Source organism: Scyliorhinus canicula, chromosome 3 (assembly GCF_902713615.1).
Source record: "Scyliorhinus canicula chromosome 3, sScyCan1.1, whole genome shotgun sequence".
In the NCBI taxonomy this organism is placed as follows: domain Eukaryota; kingdom Metazoa; phylum Chordata; class Chondrichthyes; order Carcharhiniformes; family Scyliorhinidae; genus Scyliorhinus; species Scyliorhinus canicula.
The window spans coordinates 47,142,872-47,155,153 of record NC_052148.1 but is presented as its reverse complement, the minus strand read 5'-3'; the positions used below and the strand labels follow the sequence as shown (position 1 = coordinate 47,155,153).

The window sequence follows — 12,282 nt, the reverse complement described above, 5'->3', positions numbered from 1 at the left end:
AAAGTCACTGATAGGAGTAGTCTGTAGGCCACCAAATAGTAACATTATGGTGGGGCAGGCAATAAACAAAGAAATAACTGATGCATGTAGAAATGGTACAGCAGTTATGGGGGATTTTAATCGACATGTCGATTGGTTTAACCAGGTCGGTCAAGGCAGCCTTGAGGAGGAGTTCATAGAATGTATCCGCGATAGTTTCCGTGATCGGATAACACTTGCTAAACGATCCTAAGTCCAGTTACACTCGCAATGAATTCAGTTGAGCTTGTAACATGGCACACTTCTGCTTACTCGCAACAAACATTCATATGCAGGGACCCGTTCACTGCAAACAAAAGGAATATGTTCAAGCCATACACTTTTTTGAATTACCAGGAAGCTTAGGGAGCCTCTAATTTCCTGTTACTTTCTTCATATCTATGCCTTGGCCAATCACAGTGAGCTTGCCTAGCAATCCGCAACCTGTTCTCCTGTAATATAAATTCTTGTGATCATTTGAAATTTGATGTTCTTGCATTTGTCCTGGTAATGCAAGGCAAAAAGCTTTGATGAAATGTCTCTTTTCAACCACATTCAAGTTTTGTTCTACTAAGCGAATATCTAATTTTTAAAATCATATTCTATTCCCGTTGTACTTTCAATCTTATCTGTAGTACTTATATCAAAAATGTATTTTCATATTATAGTTCACAGAAGAGGGCATCAAAGCAATCATATGTATTCGAGTTTGCAAAGTATGTTGTAAGTTACATAGTTCCCATAAAAGCAGTTGAAAGTTCTGTCAGTTACCACATTTAGTTACTCGGAAATAAGGATTATTTGTGTCTGAATGATGGGAAATAAACACTCCTCTGTACTCTCGGAGATACTGTTTTGAATGTGAGATAACTTGTCAAATGAATAGAAAAACACTTTTATCCTTTAACTGCTACACCTGACTGAAGCATAATCGAATGAGCTGTTGGGTTCCACCGCTTTCTGACCAATACTGTAGGCAATGGAGTTTGTGTTTTGGTGTACAATTCAAAATAAGCAGGTAAAAAAAGATTTAATACGTAAGACATTTGCGAAGTTAGAAAGAGGTACTATTGTTCATTGCATTTGGGTGGAGGTTGGACCGTCATTCTGGGTTTAGGAAACAAGATCCATAATTACTAATCACATTTACCTTGTAGGTGATCAGCTTCTTCAGTCTTCGGCTGGAGCAGGCAGGCACAGACCTGTCTGTAGAACGTGTTCTAGAGGTCATCAAACAGGGAGCAGTAGCACTGCCCAAAGATAAATTGAAGGTGAGCATTCTGCCTTTTACTGTCTTCCTTCCGATCAGGATTGGTACTCAATTACTGGTTTGGTACATGTATTATCAAGGGAAGAACTCATCCAGATGGAACAGAATCATTAGTGTTCAACCTCTAGCTTATGTTAATTTAGCGGATATCAACTACGATTGCGGTTAGAGTGCTTCAATGCTTCAGTGTCAGGAAAGGGAAAATTGTCGATTGCCCTCAGTCATTATCACTATTCAGAAACTCCTGTGAAGAAAATGCTTGTTAGTGGACATGGAGTGAGGGCAAGATGCCGATCAATGGTGATTGCCCCTAATATGGATCAGCCTGCCAACATAGGATATGGATTTTCACCTGAAGAAAAACTACTTGGGTAAGGAAATCTGAAAGATTCAAATGTGGAGAGAAGGTTAGAGGAACAAAATGTGTGTCGATGGAGTTGGATAGAGGCCTGTGTGACAGTCTTATTGGAGAGGTCAAACATGATTTCAGCTACTGATCATTTGCAGTGTTCTGTGTGGAGTGCAGTATTGGAGCTCAAATAAAAACAGCAAGTGCTGGAAATACTCAGAAGGTTTGACAGCATCTGTAGAGAGAGAAACTGAGTTAGCTTTTTGAGTCGACTATGACTCTTCTTAACTCGGTTTCTTTTTCTGTGGATGCTGCAGATTTCCTGAATATTTCGAGCACTTTCTGATTATATGTCAAATTTCCAGCATCTGCAGTATTTCGCTTATATGTTCCTATTAGAGCTCTTATTGTCTTTTCACTTCAAATAAAGTGGCACGTACACTTGTCATCAGGGGCGGAACAGTGGTTAGCACTGTTGCCTCACAGCATCCGGGACCGGAATTCAATTCCAGCCTTGGGTGATTATGTTCTCCCAGTGTCTGCATGGGTTTCCTCTGGGTGCTCTGGTTTCCTCCCTCAGTCCTCAGGTAGACAACTAGTGGAGAGCTTTTCTCCAATTTCCATTGGGACATTGGTTAGCACTGCTGCCCCACAGCGCCAGGGACCCAGTTTCAGTTCTGGCCTTGGTCGCTGCCTGTGTGGAATTCACACTTTCTCCCTGTGTCTGCGTGGGTTTCCTCCAGTAGCTCTGGTTTCCTCCCGAGAATGTGCAGGTTAGGTGGATTGGCCATGTTAAATTGCCCCTTAGTGGCCAAGGATGTGTAAATTAGGTGGGGTTACAAAGCTTGCAGGGGAGTGGGCATAGGTAGAGTGCTCTTTCAGAGAGTCGGTGCAGACTCGATGGGCCTAATGGCCTCCTGCACTGCCGGAATTATAACACACGGTAATGTGAATTAGGGGTCCTCCATAGTCTCAATGGAATCAGAGTTCAAAGTCAACCAGCGACTGCTTTAGCACAGTGGGCTAAACAGCTGGCTTGCACTGGAGAACAATTCCAGCAGCGCGGGTTCAATTCAAGTACTGGCCTCCCCGAATAGGTGCCGGAATGTGGTGACTAGGGTAAATTCAGTAAATTCATTGAAGCCTACTTGTGCCAATAAGTAATTATTATTATTATTTATGAGCCGCAATTGAGTCACCACTAATAACAATTTGCATTTCTATCATACTGCCTCTTCAGTGTATAACACTGGAAATGGGTGAAAGGTGACGACATGGAGGAAAAAACTTCTGGTGACCCTTACCCACCACAGTGTCCTTGGATGCAAAGCTGGGTACTTTTTAACCTGATTGAGCCGGGTAAAGATTTGCCGGAAAGATAATCCATTGCCTTGTGACTCATGATTATAAAGCCCAGTCTCTAAAGGGTTTTGATTTGGAAAGAGATTAGGATAGGCAGATGGGGGTTTTCAATTTTAGCTCTCTTGGGACCTCAATTTAAAAATCTAAACTAATAGAGCAGAAAGTAAACAGTTGGCAAAAGCCATCAATGCCACTTTTACTCTGATGACTGTGGGCTATTTGAAGATACTTTTTGTTTTCCTTCTTGCAATTTTTCAGTGCATTCATATTACTTATGTAAACTAGACTGATGATGAGGAGGTGCTTTACAATCAGAGATGCAGTCCTTCAGATAAGACATTTAACCAATCTACCCTCTCAGATGGACATAAAAGGTGACTTAGCAGTTTGGAAGGAAAGCAAAGGAATTCTTCTGGTCTCCTGGCCAACATTTAACCCTCAAATGGCATCACTAAGACCTATTATCTGGTTATTTATCTAATTTCTCTTTATGGTACCTTACTGTGCACATAATGGTTGCTGAGCATCCCAACATTACAATAGCGACTACATTTCAAAAGTATTGCATTGTCTGTAAAGTATCTTCATGCAACATATTATTTTCGCTCTTCAGAGGTTTATGCGAGGTTATCTAGTAATGAAGTACAAATATTGAAATACCTCTAAAATTAATTGTAAAGTTAATTTGGGTGATTTTCTTTCTCTCTAACGTTATCCATTTATCTGTTATCTTGAAGGCATTGATCATTTTTGAGCTACAATGCCATACATCTGATTCTTTCCTCACACAGTGATCTCAACACTTTAGTGATGTGGCTAGACCCCTCCCTGGATATAAAAACTTAGCAGTGAGGGTTACTCATGGTGCTTTTCTTTTTAATATTGTTAAGATTGTCACTTGGTCGTACAGGACTTGAGTATACCTGTTGCTTCTAAAGGCATAAGTGAGCCACACTGTAAGCCCGACTGATAATCTTAAATTACTTGTTGGTGTAATTCTTAGCACAATCGGGATTGTTTAGTAAGTGATGTACAATCGCACAATCACATTTTGATTACCATGAGTTTTGTAAGTACGGGCTGGTTGAGTACGGTGAGTACTTTGCCTGTTGTGAATAGCTGAAGGGATGTGCTGTTTGACACGATCCAACAGTCTTTGGGACAAACAGGTTACATATCTGGCATGCCAAAATAGGGCGAATCAAAGCTATCTTTCTGACTAATAATAATCTTTATTATTTTCACAAGAAGGCTTACATTAACACTGCAATGAAGTTACTGTGAAAAGCCCCTGGTCGTCACACTCCGGCGTCTGCTCAGGTACACAGAGGGAGAATTCAGAATGTCCAATTCACCTAACAAGCACGTCTTTCAGGACTTTGTGGGAGGAAACCGGAGCACCCGGAGAAAACCCACGCAGACACTGGGAGAACGTGCAGACTCCGCACAGACAGTGACCCAAGCGGGAATTGAACCTGAGACCCTGGCTACCTCAAACAGATCACTGTTCTGATGGGTACAAGATGAAAATCTTCAACAGCATGTCTCTTTATTCAGCAATATTGTTAAGGTCCCTGGATTTCTGCAACGCATCTCTCCCATTATAACCAAGGCTAATTAACAAATCTGCAATAAGGGAGTTGTACAAAATACATACTATAAACCTGAAAGATTTTGGATCCAATCTGCAATTAATTCCTTGGGAACAGGGTGCTCCGGTTTCCTCCCACAGTCCAAAGATATGCAGGTTGGACGGATTGGCCATTCTAGCTTGTCCCTTAGTGTCCAAGGTTGTGCAGGTTAGATGGGGTTATGGGGCTTCAGGGATAGGAGGGAGGGCTGGTTAGAGTGCTCTTTCAGAGGGTCGGTGCAGACACAATGGGCTGAATGGCCTCCTGCACTGTAGGCATTCTATGATTCTAAGATGGTCAGAATATTGTGTCCTTGTGCTACTTGCATGATGCAGACTGCAATGCAACTCTATTAGAAGAACGTATATGTGCTTAACAAATTGAAATATTTATTTTATGCACTTAGTATAATGTGTTTATGAAGAACAGATTTACAATTTTGTTGCACTTAGCCCACCAAATATTTCTCACCCAAGACATGGGCGTTGCTGGCTAAGCCATCATTTATACCCATCTCTAATTGCTCTCCAACCAACAGAGAGTTTTCCCCCGATTCCCATTGACTCCAGTTTTTTGCCACATAAGTGCCAGGCAATAACTAGCTCCAACAAGAGAGAATCTAACCACCTCCTCTTGACACTCAGTGGCATTACCATCACTGGATCCCCCACTATCAACATCTTGAGGGTTATCATTGACCAGAAACTGACCTGGACTAGCCACATAAATACCGTGGCTTCAAGAGTAGGTCAGATGCTAGGAATCTTGCGGTCGGTAACTCACCACCTGGTTCTCCAAAGCTTGCCCACCATCTATAAGGCACAAAGCCAGGAGTATGATGGAATACTCTCCACTTTCCTGGATGAGTGTAGCTCCAACAAGACCCAAGGAGTTTGACACCATCCAGGACAAAGCAGCCCACTTGATTGGTACCTCTTCTACAAACATTCACGTCTACCATGACAAACAGTAGTAGCAGTGTGTACCATCTATGCACTGTGGAAACTTACCAAGGCTCTTTAGACTGTACCTTCCAAACCAACGACTGCTACCATCTAGAAGGACAAGGATAGCAGATACATAGGAACACCACTGCCTGCATAATTCTCCTCCAAGCCATCCACCATCTTGACTTGGAACTATATCACCGTTTCTTCACTCTTGCTGGGTCAAAATCCTAGAACTCCCTGCCTAACAGCACTGAGTGTATTTACACCACATGGATTGCAGTGGTTCAAGAAGGCAGCTCACCACCACCTTCTCAGGGGCAATTAGGGCTGGGCAATAAATGCTGACCTAGCCAGCGACGCCCACAACCATAAATGAATTTTTTTTTAAATTTGGTCAAATTTGTCACTCTCACCTCACCTCTGGAGTTCAATTTTTTTGTCCATGTTTGAAGCAAGGCGGAGTGGCCCTTGCAGAACCCAAACTAAGCATAAAGGCAAGGTGGCACAGTGGTTAACACTGCTGCTTCACAGTGCCTGGGTTCAATTCAAGCCTTGGGTGACTGTGGGAGTTTGCACTTTCTCCCCGTGTCTGCGTGGGTTTCCTCCAATAACTGCGGTTTCGTCCCACAGTCCAAAGAGGTACAGGTTGGGTGGATTTGCCATAATAAATTGGCCCTTAGTATCCAAAAAGTTGGGTTATGGGGATAGGGTGGAGGCCTGACCCTAGGTAGGGTGCTCTTTCAGAGGGTCGGTGCAAACTCGAAGGGGCCGAATGGCCACCTTCTTCACTGATTTCCACGCCATTGTGGAACCGTCTTTCACACTGAACCTGGCAGAACTGCAGAACTTCGATCTGATCCGTTGGTTCTGGAATTGCTTAGCTCTGTCACATACTATTTATTATGCTGGGCATATTATGCTGTGCTGTAGGTTGACACCTCATTTCAGATATGCCAGTCTGGTATGCCCTCCTGCACCATTGAAGAAGTGCATTGAATCAGACAATGGTGTTCAACAAGAGGAGTTCTGATCCATCAACTGTTGGGGTGGCGAGGTGCAGTACAGCAGGGGGTTGCCTTGTCCATTTACCTAAAGCCCTGAGACTTCATGGGGTCCAGAGTCGATGTTGAGATCTCCCAGGGCAACCCCCAGTATATATCACTCTGTCACCATCTCTTGGGACAAGACTTACAGGGATGGTGATGGTGGTATCTGGGACGTTATCTGTAAGGTATGATTCCGTGAGTCCGAATATGAGTGGAATCTTACCAAAACTTGGCCAAGTGTCAGACTCAGACTGAAAACTGGCATGTAACTCTCCAGAACAGTTTCCTCTCCAGATTTTGGGCGTGGTTTATGCGGTTACTCTGGGAAAGGCGGGGGTGGGTGGGTGCTTGATAGAAATTGGGCCATCACCTTTAAAGGGCATCCTGATCAGCACGGAAACTTCACGGCCCCAGCCCCACCATGGAGGCATCAGTGACTTTCCCCCCAGCATCCCCCAACAGTCATCGCCGTCACTCTCTCTCTATCCTCCCGCCCCCCTTCAATGGGACTGCCACTCGGAGCTGCCCCAGCACTGTGCCAACCTGGCAATGCCAACCCATGGGGAATATATAGCTCTGCGCCCCCGGAGGGATCCCTTTGACTGATTCTTGTTTGGCCAAACCTGTTGTAAACACGTCGGCGAGGTAGGAATATTTATTGAGGAGGAAATCAGGTGGCAGAGGCCCCATTATACTTAAATGCATTCAAACCCATTCAAATGCTCCCATGGGAAAATCCTCCCCATTGCCAGGCTATTGCTTGACTAGTCTGTGAGGCAGGGCAACTCCCTCCCAACTATATAGTACTGTGCTGCCTCTGTCTGGGACTTTTTATTCCATATTTTTATTGAATTTTTCTGCCATGGTTGGGATTTGAACCCGACTCCCCAGAGCATTATCCTGACTCCCTGAATTGCTAGTCCAGTGACAATACCACTATGCGACTGCCTCCCCTGAAAGTTGTGAAGTTGTCCACTATCTTGTCTTGATGAATATCCTGAATACCCAAATTATAAATCCAATATGGAAAATACTGAAAGTCAAATGGAAAGGTTGTCCTTCTTCAGAACCCTCACCTTGGTTCAAGGAGCCACTTTTTGATTTAATGAAAAATGGATTTAAATTTCTGCACAAGTCTGTTTTAGCACCGTATTGCCTATCCTGTCGACTGATTTTGTTACCAATGACGATGTTTGTTCAACATCAGCAATTCTAAGTGTTGTCTGTGGGGAAGCAACACAAATGTTTAGTACTGAAAGGGCGCTTTAGTATAATCTACGCAGACACAGCCATGTTCTGAAAGGGAAAGTTTATGTGGAACTGAGCTTTATTTTCTGTACTTGTGTGAGAAGATTTAAATGTTGTACATCTTGGAACTGAGTGGGGTCAACAAGTTTAGATGTTCAATAGTCTCCACAGGGACATGTTCAACTTCCTTTAGAGCAAATTAGATATGGCGGGATAGGTGAAAATTTACTTTTGCTGCTTTGAACTTCCACGGATTTGTCTTTTTTTTAAAATATTTTTTATTCTCATCCGTTTTCACATTTTCTCCCAAATTTACACCTAACAATAACAATAATCAGTAATGAATGTAATGTTAATCCCCATATCAATAACAATGATCCCATCCTCCCATCAAACCCCTGACATTGGCCCGCATGTTAACATAAACAAATAACAAAAAGGAATCAGGAATCACCCATTGTCACCATTAACACATACTGTCCCCCTCCCCCCAATACCCCCAACCCCCCTAATGTTCGATGTGATCCAATTCTCAAAAGTGCATAATGAATAGCGCCCATGAGCTGTAGAACCCCTCCATCCTTCCCCTCAGTTCAAATTTGACTTTTTCAAGCGTTAAGAATTCCAGCAGGTCCCCTCACCACGCCAGGGCACAGGATGGAGAGGTTGATCTCCACCCTAACGAGGCGAAAGGTTACAACATCTTCCTCCGCGCCCGTTTCCAATCCTGGCTGGCCCGACACCCCGAATATGGCCTCCCGAGGGCCCGGGTCCAGTTTCACGTGCACCACTTTAGAGATTACCCTAAACACCTCCTTCCAGTAATCCTTCAGCTTTGGACAGGACCAAAACATATGAACGTGCTTTGCGGGGCCTCCCCCGCAACGTTCACACACATCCTCCAAGCCCTCAAAGAGCCGACTCACCCTCGCCCTTGTACGGTGCACTCTATACACCACCTTCAGCTGTATCAGCCTCAACCTCGCTCACAAGGTGGAAGCGTTCACCCTCCGGAGCACCTCACACCGGAACCCCTCCTCCATACCCTCTCCCAACTCTTCCTCCCACTTTGCCTTGATCCCTTCTAGCGGCACCTTCTCCTCCACCAAAATAGCCCCGTAAACCGCCGATACTACCCCCCACAGATTTGTCTTTTGTTTGGTGGTTTTATCTGTGCTATTCATTTTTGGCTGGATTTCGACAGTTGACAGATATCAAGATTGGAGATTACTATCAGGATAAATGAAAACACTTCACTCCAGCTATTCCTACAAAGATAAAGTTAACAAGAATTTGCATTTACATAGTGCCTTTGATGTAGTAAAACATCCCAAGACACTTCATAGGAGCCTTATGAAACAAAATTAGACACTGAACCTCCTAGGTCAGATATACAAAAGTTTGACCAAAGAGGTAGGTTCTAAGAAGCGTCTTAAAAGAGAGTAGAGAGGCAGAGAGGTAGACTAAAGGAATTCCACTGCTTAGGCTCTCGGCAGCTGAAGCCATGGCCATCAGTAGTTGAGTGGTTAAAATCGGGATGCGCAAGCAGCCAGAATTGGAACTGAACCCAGGCGGTTGGTATCACAAATCAGCCATCCAGCCAACTCAGCTAACCGACTTCCCTATAACTTGTAAAAAAATTTGAAATCTGTTTTTTTATATTCCTGGCTTGTTTCCTCTCATTCTTTCCCTTTTTCACAGTAACTTCATTGCAGTGTTAATGAAAACCTACTTGTGACAATAAAAAAGATTATTATTATTTTACCAACTTTCTGGTGGCCCTTTGCTGGTTCTAAAACATTCCCAATCATTATTGTATTCTTAACAACAGTATAAGTCTCTTCTTTTAATTTAATTCTGTCCTAAACTTTCTTAGCAAGCCATGTGCTCTTTCTTGCTGAACTGTTGATTTTAATGGAATGTATTTTTGTTGTGGAGATCATGAATTACTTTCAATTTGAATTTGAATTGGTTTTTGGAGCAAGAAATGAGGTGAATTAAGGATTTGCCTAGTCCACTCTACACATTAACTTTATATGTTTAGGGGTGGAATAAAAAAAATTAAAATCATTGTGAGGGGGATTCTCCGCTCTCCCCCAATAAGATCGGGAATCCCGCGTCGGCCCAAATTCCGACTGACACCAGGCGGCAGAACCGACCTTAGTCTCTGGTCTTGTCCTGCCGTACATAGCAGACTTCCCGCTCCTTATGGCGGGAACGTGCAAACAGCTCATATTCATTCATTTGAATGTGATTAACTGTCGGGAAGCCCAAATCTCCAAACCCACCCACCCACAAACTGGGACATACTCGGGCATGATTTTGTGCAAGTATTTACAAACTGGTTCCAGGTGCCATGGCTTTTGAGGGGGAGCAAGGAATTAAGTACATTTGTCATTTTCTTTGGGCCTGCTTTGGAGAGGCCTAGAGCTATGGGACTAGTGGGGACTGACTTGGTGGCAAGGGTGTGGATTCGGTGATCCCCTTCGGATCAAGGTGCCATGGCTGAACCTCCCATTGCTGCTGTGAAAGACTTGCAACTCATCCCTTTGATGTTATTTACAGGGTCCTGACTGTTTAAATTCTTGACTGCTACCAATATTCTTTTTTTTTTTAATTTAAAGTACCCAATTAATTTTTTCCAATTAAGGGGCAATTTAGCGTGTTCAATCCACCTACCCTGCACATCTTTGGGTTGTGGGGACGAAACCCACACAAACACGTGGAGAATGTGTAACCTCCACACGGACAGTGACCAAGAGCCGGGATCGAACCTGGGCTAATCCACTGCACCACCGTGCTGCCCCTGCTACCAATATTCTTGACATGCTCTGAGGTCTGCTAATTAGGTAGAGATCCATCTACCCCGCCCATCCAGAAACCTTCATGAATCAGTAGTATAACCAAGACATTGGGCATGGCTATGCCCAAATGCTGGAGGAGCAGCTGCTGGGACGCCTTATTGCACTCCTTAAATGCCCAACTCCACAGCAGAGGATGCAGAGGATTGACAGAGCTAACCCCACACAAAGGACACATGTGCAAGTGGCCATGGATCTCTCCCTGGCACACAATCCATCTCAGAATAACAGCCTCACTGGTGAGAGTATCAGCTAATCTATTCACAGTGGCCAGCCCAGGCAGGAACCTGCGCCAGAGCAGCAGGGCCAGCCGGTAAGGCTCAAGTGCAGACCGTCCACCAGGCCAAGGAGGAAGCACAAAGATTTTTTTTTATAAATGTTTTTTTTATTGGGTTTTTGAAAGTATATTTACCGTTATGTACACAGAATAAGAAATATAGAAGAGGAGGGCACACCCAAACATACCCAAAAAAAGTACGAATAAAACAGAAAATTAAATAGAATAACTGGTAGTGTGTTGTGCACCAGCGCAACAGCAGCAACTCTGTACAACTGGCAAATTATTTACAACACATAAGTAGGCAACTGTTTGTGGGGGGGAGGGAGGGGGGTGGAGACTGGGGAGGTGATGCACGATCAATTGCAAGAAAGACTCACATTGGTACAACTGTGGCTTTATTACAGTCAGATGCGTGGCCTCCTACTGCAGCTGGCAAAATGGCTGATCAGAAGGAGGACATGCATATTTATACGGCTCCTTGTGGGCGGAGCCAGCCGGCAGGGGCTACCGGTGAACCTGTAGTGCAGGTCCTACCTTACATCCCCTAATACTGGTGCACAGTGGTTCACCACATTCACCCCCTGTTACAAATGAGTCTGGAGGGGGTGGTGTGGAACTATACAGTTTTGCTAATAATTTATTACAGTCAGATTTTCTAAGACATGGATATCAGAATCAAACCAGATCGGCTGCAGCTGGATCCGCACTCACCCGACGCCAGAAAGGACTTTAATCACTGGCTAGCTTGTTTAGAGGCCTACATCAACGCTGCAACCCCCGCGCCGACGGAAGCTCAGAAGATTCAAGTTTTATACTCCAGGTTGAGCTCCAGCGTGCTCCCGTTGATCCAGGACGCCCCGAATTACGTGGAAGCAATGGCACTCCTAAAAGAGAACTATGCCAGAAATCAAACACAATCTTCGCCAGGCATGTACTCGCCACTCGCTCTCAACGACCTGGTCAGTCAATCGAAGACTTCTGGCGGGCCCTAATCCCACTCGTACGGGACTGTGACTGTCAGGCCGTTACGGCCACCGAACACTCTAATCTCCTGATGCGCGACGCATTCGTAACAGGGATTGCGTCGGACTCCATCCGACAACGACTACTGGAAGGGGCCACGATCGACCTTGCGGAGACCAAAACTTTAGCGCTATCCATGACGGTCGCGTCTCGTAATGTTCAGGCCTACCCCGCTCGCCACGCGGCCCACCCGTCCTACCCCTCCTGGACCCCGCAAATGACCCCCCCCCCAGCTGGGGCCTTT

The 12,282-nt window shown here is 44.6% G+C and overlaps 1 protein-coding gene across 4 annotated transcripts in view; it reads left to right on the top strand.

Annotated features, from left to right (window-relative positions):
• dym (dymeclin) overlaps positions 1-12,282 on the top strand; it is a 536,995-nt gene that overhangs the window by 481,746 nt on the left and 42,967 nt on the right. For all 4 annotated transcript variants that reach the window (XM_038790496.1, XM_038790499.1, XM_038790497.1 and 1 more), the window contains one exon: positions 1,176-1,289. In XM_038790496.1, the coding sequence (XP_038646424.1) occupies positions 1,176-1,289 (114 nt within the window). The remainder of the gene's footprint in view (positions 1-1,175; positions 1,290-12,282) is intronic.